General features: G+C 53.2%; 1 protein-coding gene across 2 annotated transcripts in view; it reads left to right on the top strand.

Moving 5' to 3' along the window:
* The window catches only part of RNF169 (ring finger protein 169), a 22,564-nt gene extending 5,208 nt beyond the window's left edge, over positions 1-17,356 (top strand). The window contains exons 2-8 of one of the 2 annotated variants that reach the window (XM_035343887.1): positions 2,333-2,355; positions 5,619-5,622; positions 6,453-6,529; positions 12,022-12,168; positions 13,022-13,134; positions 14,153-14,252; positions 15,955-17,356. In XM_035343887.1, coding sequence (XP_035199778.1) covers positions 2,333-2,355; positions 5,619-5,622; positions 6,453-6,529; positions 12,022-12,168; positions 13,022-13,134; positions 14,153-14,252; positions 15,955-17,145 — 1,655 coding nt within the window. In that variant the 3' untranslated portion in view covers positions 17,146-17,356. Of the gene's footprint in view, positions 1-2,332; positions 2,356-5,618; positions 5,623-6,393; positions 6,530-12,021; positions 12,169-13,021; positions 13,135-14,152; positions 14,253-15,954 lie in introns of both variants that reach the window. The other variant, XM_035343878.1, reaches the window with a different exon arrangement.
* The last annotated feature ends 805 nt before the right edge of the window (positions 17,357-18,161 follow it).

Here is an 18,161-nt window from a genome sequence, read left to right as displayed (position 1 = left end):
GGGGGGCGTGGTTTTATGTGGGTGGTGGGCGGGGTCTAGTGGAAATAGGGCGTGGTCTAGTGGAAATGGGGCGTGGTTTGAGGGTGGTGGGCGGGGCTTGTGGGTGTGCTGAGGGTGCGCGGGGCTCGGAGCAGCAGTTGGGGGGTGGAGGGGCAGGGGATGGGGGGTCTTTGTTGATGATGGGGGGTTTAAATTTTAAGAAGGGGGGGGGGGTTTGGTGAGGGGAGGGGGATTCTGGGGGGTTTAGGAAGGTGGTGCTTAGGGGTGGGGGGTGGTGGCATGGAGGCTAAATGGCCCTGGGGGGCTTTCCAACCCTAATGGTTCTGGGGTTCTCTGAAATTCCTCCAACCGTGGCTGGGGTTCTCTGAAATTCTTCACTCAGAGGGCGGTGAGGCGCTGGCACAGGCTGCCCAGAGGAGCTGTGGATGCCCCATCCCTGGAGGTGCTCAAGGCTGGGTTGGACGAGGTCCTGAGCATCCTGATCTAGCGGGTAGTGTCCCTGCCTATGGCAGGGTGTTGGAGCTGGGTGACCTTTGAGGTCCCTTCCGACCCAAACCATCCTATGAAGGGGCTACAGCTGCCCCACCACCACCAGGGGACATGGGGCACAGGGCTCCCCATCCCTCCAGCATGAGAGCACCAGCCAGGGGTGAAGGGCATCAAGCTCCTGTCCCTTTCCTGGGAAGTCCCTTGCTGGTGGCACTGGTAACAGGAGGGATGGGGCAGCACTGGGTCACCTTGCATCCCCATGAGGTGGCACCAGCTGGGACCATCTGATGGGCAGCAGGTGGTTATTTTGTCGTAATGCTGGCCAAAAAGTTAATGGTTATGGAGGTGTAGGCCGGAGGGATCAATGAACATCAGTCATGTTTATGCCTTGGGAGAGGAATCAGGGGAAGTCCTGGTCCTCGCTGGCAGTGAGTCCATCATCGCTGAGCTTTTTGTAAGGTTTTTCCTCCCCACTTTGTGAGCTCAGCACCACCAGCATGCTGCTCAGCCCTGGTGTGGCTGCTTCCCTGCGTGGTGCTCGGAGCAGGCAACACTGATGTGGATCTTCCACCATCACCGCAAGCATTTCTACGCCGTAGGAGCCTTTCTCCATGCTGCTGGAAGCCCTGATGAGGTGCTGAGCGCCAGATGAATGTCCACGCACCGCTTCAGCCATGGCCCCATATCCTCGGGGTTATGCTGCTGTACCGGGTCTTGCTCCTGTCAGCAGGGAAAACTGGCAGCGTGAGCGTAAACGGCTTAAATTGGTGGTTCAGACCAACCTCTTTTGGGAAGGAATTCGGAAGGGTTTGTTGGATTTGATGACTTTTTGATGGGCTGCCCAGAGGGGAGATGCACCGCGCTGGGACAGGAGGGACAGCCACCAGCCCGCTGCTTCACCTCAAAACCTCCCACTGAGTTGGTCCTTGCTCCTCGCTGGTTGTTGGCCCTGCTTGGCCTGCCCTCGCCTGGAACGTCCACGCTGCAGGTGTGACTACTTAGGTGGTGAGTTGGGTCAACAGCGTGGAAATTGGGCTGCCCAGCACTGCAGGGTTTGCCCCTCTCCAAGGATGGATGGATGGAGACTCCTTAGCACCTGAACCACCCTGACAGGAATACCAAAAAGCGTTCTCAGTGTCCGACAGAACTTGCCACGTTTCAGTTTGTGCCCGTTGCCTCTTGTCCTGTCGCTGGGCACCGCTGAGAAGAACCTGGCAGGTAAAATCTTTATGGCCCTCTGCTGGTTGAGGCAAGCCCCATCCTGCTTTGCCCTCCATAAATCCACGGTGGCTGCTCCCGATCTCCTTCATCGTGTGCCTGGAGGTGGTTTCCAGGATGAGCGGCTCCATCGCCTTGCCAGGGATTGAGGTGAGGCCTTCCTTTTTGGAGAGGGGCGGCGCTGGCTTTCTTCAGAGCACCAAGAACCTCTCCTGATTGCTGGGGCCTTTCAAGAGCGGCCTCCCCATGATGTTGGCCAACTCTCCACATGTGAGAATGAGCCGTAAGGTCACCTGGACCCACGTACCTCTGTTTAAATGTTCCTTAACCTGATCCTCCCTCTAGTGAGGGTCTGCCTGCCTTCCCCAGATGTTCCCAGGACTCACCAGCATGTGTAAGCACCCGAGAGGAGGTCATAAAGTCAACGGGGCCGGGTTTTTCTCAATGGGGCCTCGTGACCAGCATGAGCTAACCCATGAGAAGTTCACTTAACACCGGGTTCACTTCATTTCTGTGCCGGAGCCCTGGCACAGGCTGCCCAGAGAGGGGCTGAGGGCTCCTCTGTGGGGTCTCCAGCAGCCACCAGGACGTGGGCGAGCATCTCCGTGGGGCCCTGCTGGAGCAGGGGGCGAACAGCGGCACCCAGGGGTGCCCCCAGCCACAGCCAGGCTCTCAGCAAGCACTGAATAAGCTGACATGCTTAATTAAATCACTTGAAACCTGCAGAACTGATTTAGGAAAAAATACTTTTAATGTTTTTGTTTTTTAAAAAAAACATGAGAGATGCTGCATCTTGACGTAGTTGAATCCCAGCTGAAACTGGGCAACCAGCACTGGTTTTGAGTCTCAGTTCCCGTCCTTCACTGGGATTTGAACACAGCGGTGGATTTGTGGAGAACCTGGTGGAAATCAGGGATTAACTGGTGTACAAACACATAGGGAGACAAAGTCCTCGTTGTGGTGCTCGCCAAACAAAAGCCGATGGAGGTAAGCGGAGAGGAGGCACCCGATGCCCTTTGAGCTCCTGTTCCAACCCCCCCCAGCATAACCCAGGCACCCGTGGGCCTCACATGGCAGCGGGGAAAGCTGGAAACGTGCCCCTGGGTGATGGTATGGGGCTGGATTTGGGGCCGAAGCAGACGAGAGGAGCAAGGATGCACCTGCCACGCTCCTGGTGAGCTGCTCAGGCCGAGAAATAAGAAAATAAGGATGCTCACATTTCTCCAAGGATGATGGAGTGCCCAGCTCTGAGACAAGTGGAAAGGAGCTCGTGGAAGGAGAGGTGGATGAGGACATGGCTTGATGTTCTCTGACAGCGGGCACGAGGCCCGGCTTCAACTAAACTGATAGGTTTTTGCCTGTCGCTCCTGGTGTCGCCATCAGAGGGTATGGGTGTCTTTGGGGAGCTTGGAAAATCCCCGAAGGAGAAGTGAACAGCGAAGGAGGAATTCAGTTTTCCAGGGAAGAGGCTTGTTACGCTGGGTAGGAGCTGGCAGCTGCTCACTGGGGGCATGGATAATACACGGCTAACTTCAGCAAGAGACCTGCAGGTGGTCTTGGAAAGCCACAGAGAGGTTGTAATGCCGCACCAAGGTCAACATTTGGACCACCCATTTGTGAAAACATCCCCCAAAAAAAGGAATTCCACGGCCACCTTTGTGTAACAACCAAAACACACAGAAATTTCGCCGAATATCCAACCAAAATCTCCTTTGTTATAAATGCAGATGATTTCCTTTCTCCCCTGCCCTGTAGATATTCATGCAATTAATAACCGATCCCTTAACAAGAGGGCATTTTAGTGGCCAGCCTTCTGGTGTGACTTCCTTGTCCTTCCTCTCCTTCCTCCCTGTTTGTTTTTGTTTTGCTGGCTTTGGTTTCCCTCTTGTCCCACTGACCTAGACCAGTCAAGTTCTTGAGCATTTCCTGGTGATGCATTAATTTCCTTCCACATCTGCTTCCCGTAGCCTGTCTCCAGATTATTTTTTCCTCCAGAGCACGGCACTACAAGCTTACAGACAACAATCCTGGCGAAGCACTTCCACGCTGCATGAAAGGCAGGGACTGACTCCAAAAACCCAACTGAGAGCTGCAGCATCGGAGGTTTCAAGTGATTTAATTAAGAAACCCAAGGAGCACCACCTTCCTCTTCCTCTTCGTTGTCTTTAACCTACCATCGGAGCCGGTAATGAAGGGACTGGTTAGGACCTGACCTGAGCTAGTCCTGGTGACGACATGGGATTGATTGTTGGCTCTTGGAAAATAATTCTTCGGCAAATTGGGCATCCCGCGGAGAAATGGTTAGAGCTAGTTGTATGGATGGGCTTTTATGTGCTTCTGAATAAAAAGAAGAAACCCTGCTGTTAGAAACCCTGCTGTTCCTCAGGTGCTGGGACAGGGAACGACTCAGAAATTGTGGGAACCAGAGGATGAGCAGGGAAGCATCATGCCTGGAAACCTCGTGTAACGGATCTGTGCCTGCTGAGCCCACGCTGGTGCCGTCGTCGCTGCATTTTTGCCCCCACTTAGAGTCTGTTGTATTCTTCCCTTTAGTGCAAATGGCCTTTCATCTACTTCTTGCTCTTCAAGACCCCCAAATGTTGGAAGTCCTCGCAGAAGACCTGTTCACGTGCCTGGTGTGAAAGCCACAGCCACTGGGAGCCAGGCCAACCACACCGGTGCCACAGATGAGAAGCAGCAAGCAGTAAAGCTCTTCCAAAGCACCTTCCCTTCTCCCATCTTTGTTATTTATAAATTGTGTCTGCACCCCTGTTTATTTTGGGAAAAAAAAAAAACTATGATCACAAATGGCCAAACATTCGTATTTTCATATTATTTCACCATCTCGTTCTTTCTCTGCCCACTGTTCCCCTTCACTGGTGGATTTCTCCTGTTTTCCATCCTTCTTTTATTGAGTGCATGGATCCATTCTGTGGCTTCGTGTGTCCTTACCAGCTCCTTGAGCCCAAACTCTTGGAGAGGAGGCGGCTGAGCAGGAGGCATGGGGGGAAGCAAAGAATTTGGCACCCAAGGACCCAGGCTGGCGAGCGGGTTGTGAAGAATCTCCTTTTCTGGCATCCCAGGTTGGGGCAGGAAAAAGGGAGAAACTCCCCAGATGTTCCCCTGGTGCCCTTACCAGGCTGTTACGTATGCATGCGGCACTCCACTGGCATATCTTCATATAACTCCTTAATAAAATGCTTGTAAAAGAGCTGGAGGAAGTGCTCCCATCGGAAACCTGCTTCCAACCCCCTCTGCGTTCACAGCCAGAAAATCGCGTTGTGTTTTGGAGGCGTGCAGGTCTCCGAACAGAAACCCCAGCTGCTGGAAGAGGAGGGGAAAAAAAAAAGCAAAGCCTTGAGGTTTGGTTATCCCCCGGGAGCAAAGGGGAGAAGGAAGCAGCAGAGCTTGCCGAGAGCGGCCGGGCTTTGGCTTGCAGGATGACAGGTGGGGAATTGAAGGATTTGTGCCCCGAGGTGACCCGTTTGGGGTCTGTTGTTCCACCCACACCGCTCAGGAGTGCAGGTGAACGGTGCCCGGGCACGATGCCCCCTTCCGTGGGATGAAATTGAGGGGATTCGAGGCATCGAGGGGTGTTGGGGCAGCACATCAAATGCTGCTTATAACAAGAAGTGATGTTAAATATTTAGGACGTGGTGCAGGAATTGATCGTCGGCTTTTCAAGGCTGAGCACCGCAGGATGAGGCCCCTGTCTTCTACCCTCAGGAGCTGGGAGCTGAGGTTGTCCTGGCACGGGCACCGGCCCCAAAGCGAAGAAGAGCTTTTGGAAAGGAGAGGGCTGGGAGAGTCCCGCTGTCCCTAAACCCTGCGCATCTGGGGGCGTCCCAGCATTAAACCTTGGGGTAAAAAAGCTGATAGTCTTGGAAGAAAGAGGAAACTTTGCCGAGCAGCCCGGTGGGAGTGGGGACGGCGGGGAGGATGCGGCACCGCGGTGCCACGTGCGCTCGGTGCCTTTATTCCACGCGGAGCTGGAAATGTGGGTGCCCAGGCTTTTTGGCGTGTCTGTAGGACGTACCACTCGTTGCATTACAGGTGCTGTGTGTAAAACTGACCATTTCAGCTAAACCAGCACGACTTTATAAACGTTTTGTTATTTAAGGGCTCTTTGGGCGTGGTGAACCCGTGTGGGCGATGAAGCAGGTGGCACGGCTCGCCTTCGTTGCTGCTCGGCTTGGACCTCGTATTACCCCGGAGGACAAAAACACGCCTTTTAGCAGTGAAAATAAGGTCTGAGCTGAGCCCCAAGCGCTCAGAGGTTGCTGTAGGAGCATCGCAGATGGAAATTCAACCCGATAACGCACACAGGGAGCTCAAGGCTATGACTGATGATGCTTGTGGCTGTTTACAGCACGGGGAGGGCATTTCTGTTCTAGCACCAGCTCTTGCAAGATGGAGCAGCAGCTTTTTTGGAAACGAAACAGCCTGTTAGTCCATATTCCACCGCAGGAGGTTTGTTCACCTTTGGAGCAAGCGAGCCTTGCAGAAATACCGCGTGATTTGTTAAATTCGGGAGCTGGCGGCGCTCCTGCTCCCTCTCCTACGGGTCTCCCGTTGGTGAATTTAGAAGCAAAATGGGTGCAGAGAGGATTTTACCAGCTTTTAGCCCGTGCCCGTGGGTGTGAGATTGGCAGGCAGAGGTGTGCCAAGGTGAAACCAGTGCGGGAGCTGCTGGGCATCCCCAGCCACCTCCACTAAAATGTCCTTCCTTCTTTTTCTCTTTGCAGACTTCGTATTCCGAGCGCCCATTAAGCTGAGCAAACCAGGGGAACTTCGGGAAGAATATGAAAGCCAGCTGAGGAAGGTACGGTACTCTCACTGCAGCTTCTCTTCCAGGATTCCCAGCAGGAATGCCATCCCACCCGCACGGATGATGGAGGGATTTCAGTTCCTGCCCTATAACAAAGGCCACTTTTGCAGCTCAAACAGTTCAGGGAGATGCTGGCAACAATCGAGTGCACAGAAGGCAGTTTTTGGTGCCGTGGGCTGCCTTCCAGAGCCAGGAGATGGGCACGGACTGTCCGTGGTGGACCTCCCACAGCCCTCAATTGTGTGGGGTTTATCGGAGCATCCGTATTTGTGGATAAAATCCCATAAAAGGTCAATCCCATATAAAGTTCTGCAGCATAAGGCTTCTCCTTGCTCCTGGAGTAACATCCTCCTTAACTGTCTATCCCAAACTTGGACTTCCTGCCTGTTCTTGGGCAGGAAAAGATGTTATTTGAAGGCAAAAATTAAGAGGGGGAAAACAGCTTTCCAGCTGTTTTGGGATTAGAGTCTGGGGAAATATTTCCAACATTTAAACTAGGGATTGCTTGAATCTAAATCATCCAGTGGCTAGTCCTTTATGGAAGCAGGCTGCTTTGTAAGTGAGAAGTGTTGCAGGGAAAGCAATGGCTGCTGTAACAAAGTGGATAATGGTTAAATTAAATACAACTTTCTTAAATCCCAAATCCCACATCCTTAATCCCATCCTGCACCCGGACCCGTGTGTGGCCCTGCCAGAGCAGCACCTTGGTCCCCGTGGTGGCGTTTTCCTTGGGGCTGGGTCCAGCCTCCCCTGCAGAGGAGAAGGAGCAGATTCCATCCCTGATGAGTATTTTGGGGGTTTTTGATTGAAGGTCTCAACAACAGTGGAAAAGGCTGATATTTAGATGGAAAAACAGCTTTGCCCACTGAATGATGCTGAGCAGGAAAATGCTGTTTAGGTGGTGTTTAAGGTAAATAATTAACCTGAGAAACACTTGTGTTAAAATTGCACCTGAATTAGGCAGATTAAATGGGGAAGGGTTCTCTCTCCTGCTTCCCCATATGTGGAGCTCGCAGTGCCAGGTCACTAGGGTTACTTTGCCTGATTGCGACCTTTCATTAGCTGATTTTTAAGAAACAGAAACTTCTCTGGTCTGGCTGCCTTGTGCTGCGTGTCGAGTGCCATGGCTTGTGGCACTTCTGGCAGCGGCAAGGCTCTCTGTTGAAGCAGAGGTGGGTTAGGCAGGTGCAAGACTGGGCACAGAGAGACAAAAGTCTGGTTTATTAATTAACTTGGACATGGATCGCTGTACTGGGCAACTTATTTTCACTGGGACCTGGAGGATGAGTGTACTCGGGGTGTTTTTGGCTTAGCGAAGAAATAAAGCTGCTCCTGAAGGTACTATAACCTGGCAAGGTCTGCAGTTATAAATCTCCCAGCGACAGCGAGTGGGAGACTTCCCACGATGGTTTGGGAGCCAACCCCTGGTGCTGTGAGGCTCAGAAGAGGAATCTGAGCCACGGTCGGGCTGCAGCAACCCATAACAGTTCTTGCATCTGCTGCTTGACCTCAGAAAGAAGATGCCCCGCAAGCAAGCGCCAGCACTTCTCCCTTCCCCGCCTGTCAGGAGGAAATACTTGAACGCGTTTCTGGCATTTGGGGGATGGTTTTGTCTTGTTCCTGTTCCCTTTTTTGCTCACCCCAGGGAAAAGGGCAGCGTGGCCGTGCCGGCAGCGTGGCGGTGACGATGTGCTCCAGCTTCTCCCTTGTTCAAGGGGGAGTTTTGACTGCTGCTTCACAGAAGGAGGAGGCTGCTGGTGCCGGTGCTTTGTGGAAACTGAAGGAGGCAGAGGACTCGGATTTGGGAACTGAAGCTTGCTGATAACTGGGCTTCCCTCGGTGTCACCCAACGGTGCCTTGGGGACTTGTCCCCCAAGCCTTCAAGGAGCTGTTGCATCTCCCAAATATGAATCATTTTCCTGGCCCTGCTGCCCAGCCTTTTGCACTCGAAACCAAGGCAGTCACCGGAACAGCACACCGAAGGATATTTATCGAAGTGGATAACCTCATGGTGGGATTTTCTCGGCACCAGGGGTGACCTGGCTGTCAGAGGAAGGTGAAGGGTTTGCTGCCTAAACACGGGATGGCGGGAATAATTTTCCTTTTACACAGCTCACTTGGTGCTCTCATATTTTACGTGCTTCCCAAGGAAGGTCTCGTTGTTGTGTGCTAGAAGCAGAGCCCGTCCTGCTACGCTGTCCTGTTGCGGGCGGCCAATTGCTTGCGGTAGGGAAGCTGCTGCCGAGGCGTGCGCTGATGTTCAGCTTCGCGTGGTGAGGACGAGAGCTCAGGCGTGAGTGTGTCATACTTTTCAAACAGCAATGCTGAAATCGCCACTTCTTGAGCAAAAATTGCCATTTCAAAATCAATCGGTGGCTTGTACGGCATTTTTTAAGTTCCAAATGTGATACTTGAAACGGCGACGGGAGGTTAAAAGCTGGTGCGATAACCCTGCTGCTGGTCACAGCTGATGGGGCAGCATCCAGGAGTTCAGAGGTGCTGAAGAGGTAACGTCAGGTTGGAGAAGACCTCTACGATCATCCGGTCCAACCTCGAACCCTCCACTACTAAGCCACTCTCCAAGCTCTACATCTCCACGATTTTTGAAGACCTCCAGGGATGGTGGCTCACCCACATCCCTGGGCAGCCCGTTCCAGTGCTTCACAACCCTTTCAGTGTATAAATTCCTCCTGATATCCAACCTAAACCTCCCCTGGTGCAACTGAAAGCCGTTTCCTCTGGTCTCATCACTTGGTGCCTGGGAGAAGTTTCACCCTGGCTTGCTTCAGTTTCCACTCCTCGTGTCCTAGCACGGTACTGTAATGTAATCACTTTCTCTGGGAGATAATCTACATGAGGCTGCTTAAAGTGATGGTTTAGGATTAGTGTGCTTCTCATCATTACTGTCTGGCTTCGTTTGCAACCAGCAGGGCCAGAAACTTGGCCATGAGTCTCACACGCAAGATGTCCACAGATGCTGACATGGACCCGCTTGCTTAGGGACCCACTCGCTTTTGTCTCCAAAGCAGACTACTTAGGTTCATTTACAATCAAAGGGTTTTTTTTTTCCCTAAAATGTGTTTTTTCTCCTCTGTAAAGAGAGAGCCTCTTGGTTTTGCGCGTTGGCTGTCGGCAGAGCGCATGCTGGCACCTCCAGCTGGCTGTCCACGGGTCTGCCTAAAATTAAATATTCCTGTGCATTGTTCTGTATTCTCGTGGCTTCCCATTTGGGAGCTGAGTATAATTTTGGACGTCAGGGAAAAAAAAAAGACTTCCACCCAGCTTCCTTCCATAAAGCTGAAAGGCCCAGCAGCGTTGGGCCAGCCCAAGAAGTCATCCTCAGCCAGCCCAAGAAGTCATCCTCACGACGAGCCTCAATGCGACCTTTTTCTTTGGATCCTTCCTGAAGGCCTCAGGGAGCACAGAAAGGTTGCTGAAAGCTCACGAGATGTGCAGCAGAGCACTCCCCGTGTCTGAATCACGTGGCGATGATGTGTTGTAGTTCCTGCTTCAGCTTACAAATAGATCGGGAATTTCAAGACGCATCTTAAGGCATTGCTTAACAAGAAGTAAAATCTGACTCTGAAACCACTGCTGAACACCCACAATCAGCCAAATGATGTTTTTTTTTCCTCATCTGCTTACCTTCTGTTGTCCTCCTTTGCCCTCCCTCATCCGTATGGGTTTGGATTTTGTAGGGTAGGGTCCTTCCTAGTTTGCAAACCCTGCTGTGCTGTTCGTGTAACGCACTGTGAACTGTTTCCTTTCTTTTCACATTTTAGGGTAGCTTCCCTCGCATGTCTACGCTCTTTTTTTTTTCTTTTCCCTGCAGCAGGGAACGAAAATACTGAGTATTTTTGGAGAAGCGAGGAGCTGTCGCAGTGTCACCCACGTTCTTCATGCGCGGCGCCGTAGGACGAGCACCCGAGCTCCCCGCGACAGCCATCTGTGCCTGAAGGCAGTGGGACACTGCTGCCCCAGGAGAAAAGGGGGAAGCCACCAGAAGAAAATGGGGGAAATTCAGGGCAGCTCCTTGCCACCTGAGCCACCGTGCTCGGCCTGAACGGAGCTGGAAGTGTTGACGCTCAGCACGGCCGTGGTTGATCGGCGCGGCGGAGCTGCAGCTCTCCGAGGTCGGGCTTGTAGAGGAAGATCGCTCAGCCACGGAGGTGGGTGGAGGAAGGAGGAGCAGGTCCATGCACGTACCTACGGGGGTTATTCACGGCGTTACATGCAAGCTGAAGCTCAGGGAGAGGTGAGAGGCTGGGCGACGAGGGAGGAGAGATGAGGGCGATGCTGCCTGGGCGGGCTCGGCCGGGCGGTGGTACCAAAGGCATCTGCAGATCTCCTTCATCGGGAAAAGGCGACAGAAAGGAGGAGAAGAGGAGCTTTGTTGGCTCTCAGCAGAGCCTGCAACCGTGCTGGGATAACCCCTGGGCTCGGGAAAGCTGAAACCTCTGCTCCAGGAGGAGCTGCTGGAAACCGAAGGTTGGCCTTGGGCAGTTGGAGGTGATCACTGTGAGGGCTTTTCCCAGGAGGGCAGGGGAAGTGCTGGCACTCCTCTGAAACCCACTTCTCTCTTCTTACTGGGCTTCACAAGCTCAGGAATGGGGAGGGGACCGTTGGGGAAGGCAAAGGAGTGTCTGGGACTGGAAGGGGCACAGTCTACAAGGCACAGCAAAAGCAGCATCGGTGCAGGGCGTGGATGGGAGATGCTCCTGGGGCTGCCCTGATGTTCTGTGGGATGCCTTGTTCAGCCTTTGGGCTTGGAAAATGTGGCGGTGCAGCACATGTGGATGAAATAACATTGACTCATAGCCTTTTGGAATTGCTGCCGGTGGTGAAAGCAACCTGAAAATGTCTAAAAAGACATGAGGATTAGAAAGAATTAAAACTTTGGGCCTCCAGTTGGAAGACTTTGGGCCTCCAGTTGGCCATCAGAGGGTTGGACGATGTCTGGATCTTCTCTATCCCAACACTTCCATGGAATTTATTGGAGAATTGCTGTAACTAACCCACTTGCACGTAGGCGATGCTGTCTGTGTACCCGCCGAGTTGTGTGTATCGTGTTGTGGTGCATTTGAAGACTAAAATGGAGGCGTAGCTTGCATGAAGCTATTGTATGTGTGCTTTGTCTTGCACATTCCTATTTGTCGTGTGATTATCTAAGAGGAGACAGAAGCTGTTGTCTCTCTGTTTTAGAAAACAACGTGGAAGAGAAGCCTTTGTCAACCTAGCTGTTGCACCTAGCTGTTTTTGTTGCCTTTGCTGTTTTGCGAAGACCATGTCCGTGCTGTTCATGTATCAGCAGGAACGACCCAATCTTCCCGTGATTGCTGCTGAGTAGGCAACAACTCTAGAGCAGAGAACTGAAGACACAAAATTAAATGGTGTGGCCAGGCTCTGTTGGAAAATCCCTTGTTGACAGCCAGGTGTGGCACCTGAGACACTTGGATTATTCTGTCTCCTTTGTCGTTGTTTTCCAGATGAGAGAAGAAAAACTACAAGAAGAAAAAGCTTCCGAGGACCCGATTCCCAGGCTCATTCTGGATGACATGGAAGTAGGAAAACGAAAAATGGAAGAGCCGCAGAAAAAAGACGAATCTGTAGTGCTCAAAGCGAACCAGGAGTGTGTAAGTAAGCTCATACTGCACGATCCACATCAGAGACGTTGTCTGGGGGGTGAAATTACTGCTAAGATTCAGTCGTGGAGCAAGAGTTGCTCTTTTTAAAACATTTCTTCCTTTGACACTGGGGTGCTTTCCGGGATTGACTTCCCTATAGCCTTGAACTTCTCTATAGCCTTGAAAGAGATGAGCTAACGGTTTATAAAGACCCATGCTAGTGAGAGCTTTCCTCTAAGAAGGTTTTTTACGACTACGGATGTTCTTCCGGAGGTTTTTCTCCCCTTCTGCCCACCTCACTCAGGACTGGAGGTGCAGCTCTCCCAACCACATGGGTCAAACCTGCAGAGGTGCCCACTCTGTTTTGGGTGTCCTCGGTCTTCAGGCCCGTGGGTGTTCCTGTGGGCATATCTCCTGCTGAGCGTTGCCCATGTCTCGTTTCAGCTGTGAGACTCCACAGGAAACGCTCTAAAGAATTAGGGATTGGTAGAGGATTATGTGGGCACTGAATCATGTCCTGCAATGTTTTTGTTGAAGGATTTTCTCAAGCTTCCTGTCCATCCAGTGTCGGATCGTTAAACTGTCTTTGTTCAGTGAGTCACAGCTCTACCTAGGAGCTGTGTGCTTATTTTTTTGCATTATTTATGTTTCTGGAACCAGCCTCTGAGCTGTTACAGTTCCAGTGAAGAGAATCCACGGGCGTTTACCTTGCTGGGAGGTTGCATTCTTGGTTTATTTCCTCTAGGTGTAATCACAGCAGAGGCTTTTGGAATCTTTTAATACCCTTGCAGGAAAGCCCTCTGTTTTCCAAGTGAGTCTTTTTGTCGTACGTGTCAGCTAACTCTTCCTTGATTGACTTCAGTTTCCCGAACGCCTCTCGGATTCGGAGAACGAAGAACCATTCCAGGGCAAGCAAACGCATCGGTCAGCTTTCGTTTCCAAGACCAGTGCCTACTCCTTTGCCTTCCTTTCAGGGTAAGATGCTGGGACCTGATTCAAGTTTCTTAATGTCCATTACAGACGTAAATATCTTGTTCTTCTTGCTGTTCTTCTAAACGTACCTGAGATGCTTTGAATTTATTAAAATCCAATCCAAATCCAAAATAAGCAATAACTTTTCTGGAATTTTAGCGTTGGTAGAGGAAAGCATCTGTCTGATCACCTCCTTCGTGTTATAAAATCCTGGCGGTTAACGCGTTCAGTGTTCATCCCATGATAAAGAAAAATCATTGACTAGGTGTAAATTACAAAAATCGTGAAAGAACAGAATTCTTTACGTTGAACTCAAGCTTTGTTTCAAACAGCTTCTCAGCGAGACCTCACATGAGCAGCCCAGGGGCTTTCGTACTGCTCTCATTAGCTCTGACCTCAATTAGCTACAATTAGGAGAGTCATCAGGGTGTTCAGTGGGGAGACCCCGAACACACGCCAGGGCTCTGGGGTGCTTTGGTCAGGAGTATCCAACCCGGCTGCTGCTTCAGCTCCCTCAACCCGAAGGTTTCCCTGCCCAAAACCCTGGGCTTGGCAGCTCAGCGCTGCGGCATCCCCTGGGAATAATGCGGGCAGGTCCCTGCGGTGCTCACGGCTCGATTCCACCTCCCAGTGAGACAATTTCTGCCTAATAGAGAAGGGTTTGGCTGGAAGGGACCTACAGAGATCATCTAGTCCGAGTGCTTTTTGTCCATGGCTTCATTTTTAGTCTGGCCTGGCTCATAGCGTAGCCGCACGAGTGAAACCATGGCCACGAGGCAGTGGGGATGAAGATGAAGAGGGTGAGGGACAGGGGTGAGGTCCTGGCTCGGGGGTGGGCAGCATCCAGCCATCCCATCAAGCTGGATTTGGGGCTCTGCCCACAGGGACATGGTCAACTGCAGGCTTTTGGGTGCCCTGCGCTCAGCCTCAGCCTCTCCCGGGACTGTTTGTCGTGCTGGTCCCGAGACGAGGAGCTATCTCACGTCAACTCATATCAACTATTATCTCAACTGCTTTCCAGGAACCTCACCTCCAAGGTGGAGAGGAGTCGGAGCTGCACTGACACCATCCAGGAGAGATCAAAGAGCAGGCAGAGATCAGCCCCAGCCAGCAAAACAAAGGTACGGCCGCTTCCGACAGCGCGTGGCTGGGGAAGGCTTTGATGTGTGCCCATCCTAACCTGAGGTCACCCAGCACCAGCAGCCTGCGGATACAAAGCACTGGTGCTTTGGGGTGTTGCTGGTGCTGTGTTACTGCCCTGGGGCCAGTTGGCTCCTTACAGCTCACAACAAAAACCTGTGAGGCTGGGAATTACAGAGCAGGAGAGGGGATGGCTCGTAGAGCTGTTTGTTGGCTTTGTGGGGTAATTGGAAGGGCTCTTTTGGAAGGACTCTTTTCACTCCTTTGTTTGGTAATTCATTTTCTTGCCAAGGCTGAATCTCTAGACAAAGAAAGAGTTTTTTTTAAAATTTTTTTTTTAAAAATCCTCTTCCTCCCCTATTCTTTCCTAAGCTGTTTAAGGGGAGCAAAACTCACTGCTCGCCTGGTGCGAGCGTACTTTGTCTTGCACTTTTCACCGAGCTCTCTGCCACGGGAAGAGTTGGCCTGCTCCTGCTTCCCTCAGATCCTGCAGATCAAGTGAATTTCCTGCTGCCTTCCCGGTGGCTGCATCAGCAGCGTTCTCAAGGGTCCCGGCGGATTTGGGCAGTGCAGCTTAGCAAGGGAACACCGGCGCCGGGTGTCACCGCGCCAAAAGTGGGAGACGGGATACAACGTGCTTCAAGGCCGTGACGCCTGCGCACCCATGAGGTTTTCTCCTCCTTCAGCCACCAATGGTAGAGGACAAAAGCCTCTGCAGCCTTTTGGAAGGTTTGGCTTGGTTGGGGAGTGACACTTGGGATCTGGTGACGTCCCCGTTGGCACGTGAAGTTGACCCCAGTGAGCACCTGGCTGGCGTCCCCAAGGTTTCGGGCATGGACCTTGGTCAGCCTCGTGCTAAAAGCCTGGTCCAGTCCCGGTCGAGGCTGATAGGAGATAAATTGAGCTCAAAGCACGGGATCTGTAACTACCCTGCCTTCCTAGGCCTTTTTTTTTTCTCTTCAAGTAAATAGTTCATGGGCCCGGCCAACTAAGAGTTGCACTGCAAGGGTGTCCCACAAATTTGCTTTGACCCCAAAATCTTAGAAACCGCTCCAGTTTTGGGTGAAGCAGGGCCAGGCTCCCGTTGTCCCAGGTCAGCAGCTGGATAACGTAATTTCACCTTGAAAAATAATAACGCCATTTGCATTAGTGTGTAAATTTATTTGTGGCTGGGCTCTGCAAAACACCACCCAGTGTTCCGGGTGTAGGAGCAGCAGGAGCTGGTGCTGGAGATGCTCCTCGTAAGGTCTGCCAGAGCCCTTTCGGACTTGGTGGTTTGCAGAGGAGTGAGTATTACAGGCTGAGTATTTATTACAGGCTGAGTATACACAGGCTGAGTATTTATTCCTCCTCCCCTGTGGGTTCCCAGGGAGCAAAAAACCCTTTGGTGATCGTTTCCCTCGTGGAGCGGGGCTTCCTCCAGCTGCCTCTCAGCTTCTTGAGTTGTTTCAGATGTGTTTTTTTTGGTGGGATTGCCATTTGTGCGCGCCCAGTAGCCCAAAGAACAGCTCTTACACTAAAATAAACTCGAGCCCCAGGTCATCCCGGGGTCTGGTGTCCCCTGCTTAGGTCCTGTGTCATCCCTGACATGCTGTAAGCAGCGGAGGCGGCCGCTCCTCTCCCTCGCTTGCCCAAACTCTCCTCCCCGACCAGCTTTGTGAGCGGTGATGCCTTCCCTTGCAGGTCCCCCCCGTCACCAGCGCCTCGACGCCTCTGCTGGGCGTTCTGTCGTCCACCCAGAACAACCGCTGCCTCTCCGCCCCCGACCTGACGGCGGAGAAGCGCCCGGTGCTCAACGCCGCGTCCTCCCTCCCGGCCCTGCACAAGCCGGAGCGCTCCATCAGCCCCGAGAGCAACGACAGCATCTCGGAGGAGCTCAACCACTTCAAGCCCATCGTCTGCTCCCCCTGCACGCCTCCCAAAAGGCTTCCGGACGGCCGGGTCCTCAGCCCTCTCATTATCAAGTCCACCCCGAGGAACCTCAGCCGGAGCCTGCAGAAGCCAACCACCTACGAGGCCAGTCCCAGGATACTGAAAAAGTGGGAGCAGATATTCCAGGAGCGCCAGGTGAAAAAGACTCTCTCCAATAAAGCGACCCTTACGTCCTTGGCTTCGGAGCCCGGGGAGGACGCCGTGGGTCCCGACGTCACCAACCCCGGCCACCGAGAGCAGCCACAGGATGAGCAGCTCCCCCCTGATGCGCCAGGTCCTCGCCCCGAGCTGGATTTCTTCCCTTCTATCAGTGAAACAACGCCGGGAAGAGGGAGCGAGAAAACCAGAGCTTCCCAGGCCTTACCGACGGACGAGAGCGCCGCCGAGCGATCCGCCGTCACCTCCTTACACCCGCGGCTGCCCGAAGCCCCGGACCCCAAAACGAACGCGTTGGTGGACAAATCCTGCCTGCCTCTCGGCCCCAAAGTGCTGAGCAGGAGGATCATAGGGGTGAGCGCGGCGCTGCCGGACAGCAGCGCCCTGGGCGTCCCCGTCAAGGCGTCGGGGAAGAAGCAGCTGAAATACCTGAACAGCAACGAGCTGATCCACGTGCAGAACAGCACCTGCAACTCCTTCGAGGGCATCATCGGCGAGCAGCCGCCGGCGCTGCGCCGGGGGAGGAAGAGGCGCTGCAAAACGAAGCACTTGGAGCACAACGGCACCGTCAAGAGACTGAGGCACGCGGCGGGGGACGCCGGCTTGGCCCCAGAGGAGCGGCTGGTGCGGGAGGTGGAGCAGAAGCTCCAGCAGGAGGAGGAGGACAGGAGGCTGGCCCTGCACCTGCAGAGGATTTTTGACAGCGAGAACAGGACGGTGGAGAGGAGGAAAGTCCGAGTGGACCGGTACCTGCTGCGCTCCAAGAGCACGCTGGGCGCCAAGTAGCGCCGCCGGGCGACGTTGCCTTTCTAGAGGACGATGAGGTTTATCGGATTGTCTTAGAGGAAAGCTATTTTTTTGTCATGCTTCCACCCACGCCGTTGGTTGTTTGTTTGTTTTTCGTTTTGGCGGTAAGGCATTTGGAGGTCCAGTTCGGAGAGAAGCCAGAGTCCTTACAGATTTCAAGAAAAAGGGGAAAAAAAAACAAAAACAAAACTTCTCCAGCCTGGCTGGTCCATGGGTCTGAAAGAGGTCCCTCGTCCCCCCGAACACACTGCAACGCGGGCGGCAGTGGGGTTCCCCTAGCTAGGAGGGTTTTATGGGCAGTCCCCGGGGTCCTGGGTCCTCAGCACCCCGCTCTGGGTGGCCCCGCTTGAGCAGGGGTTGGACCGGACGGACCCAGAGGTGCCTCCAACCTCAGCCTCTGGGTGAATTTTTGCAGGTTATTATTTATGTTTTGAGATTATTGAGGTTTTTCTCACACGAAGGACCTCGTCCAGTCGTTGCCTCGCCATCTTGGGGTGCCAGGAGCACCCGGAGCTCTGCTCGTGGGGAGGAAAGCAGGTCCTGGGACAGGCACGGTCCGCTCTGCCCGTCCCGTTCTCCCGATGCCGCCGTGATCAGACTCAATATTATCAGAATATTTGTCCACCCTGGCTGGATTTAAACTTAAACCAGGCGGGCTATCGGCGAGGGCGGCTTCGTGCTGCTGCTTGCAGGTACCAGGCGGGTCCACCCCTGGTGGTGGCGGACGAATGTGCCTCGCTGGCTGCACACGCGGAGGTTGCTTGCTCCGAGTAGAAGGCCAAATGTAGCGAAGAAGGGTGTAAAATCAGGATTTTACAGAACATTACAGGTTCGTGGTAATGAGAGCAGGAAGCTTGGGCTGGGAGCCGTCCCCTGGTGCTGTGACCCAGGGAGCTTGTGCAGCTTTTCTCCCGGGGTTTCTTCTCCTTTCTGCTAAGGCTTCAAGGGCCAAGGAGGGGGCTCAAGGGCCAAGGAGGGGGCTCAAGGGCCAAGGA

This window comes from Oxyura jamaicensis, chromosome 1 (genome assembly GCF_011077185.1).
Source record: "Oxyura jamaicensis isolate SHBP4307 breed ruddy duck chromosome 1, BPBGC_Ojam_1.0, whole genome shotgun sequence".
NCBI classification, from domain to species: Eukaryota; Metazoa; Chordata; class Aves; order Anseriformes; family Anatidae; genus Oxyura; species Oxyura jamaicensis.
This window is presented reverse-complemented; position numbering and strand designations above follow the sequence as displayed.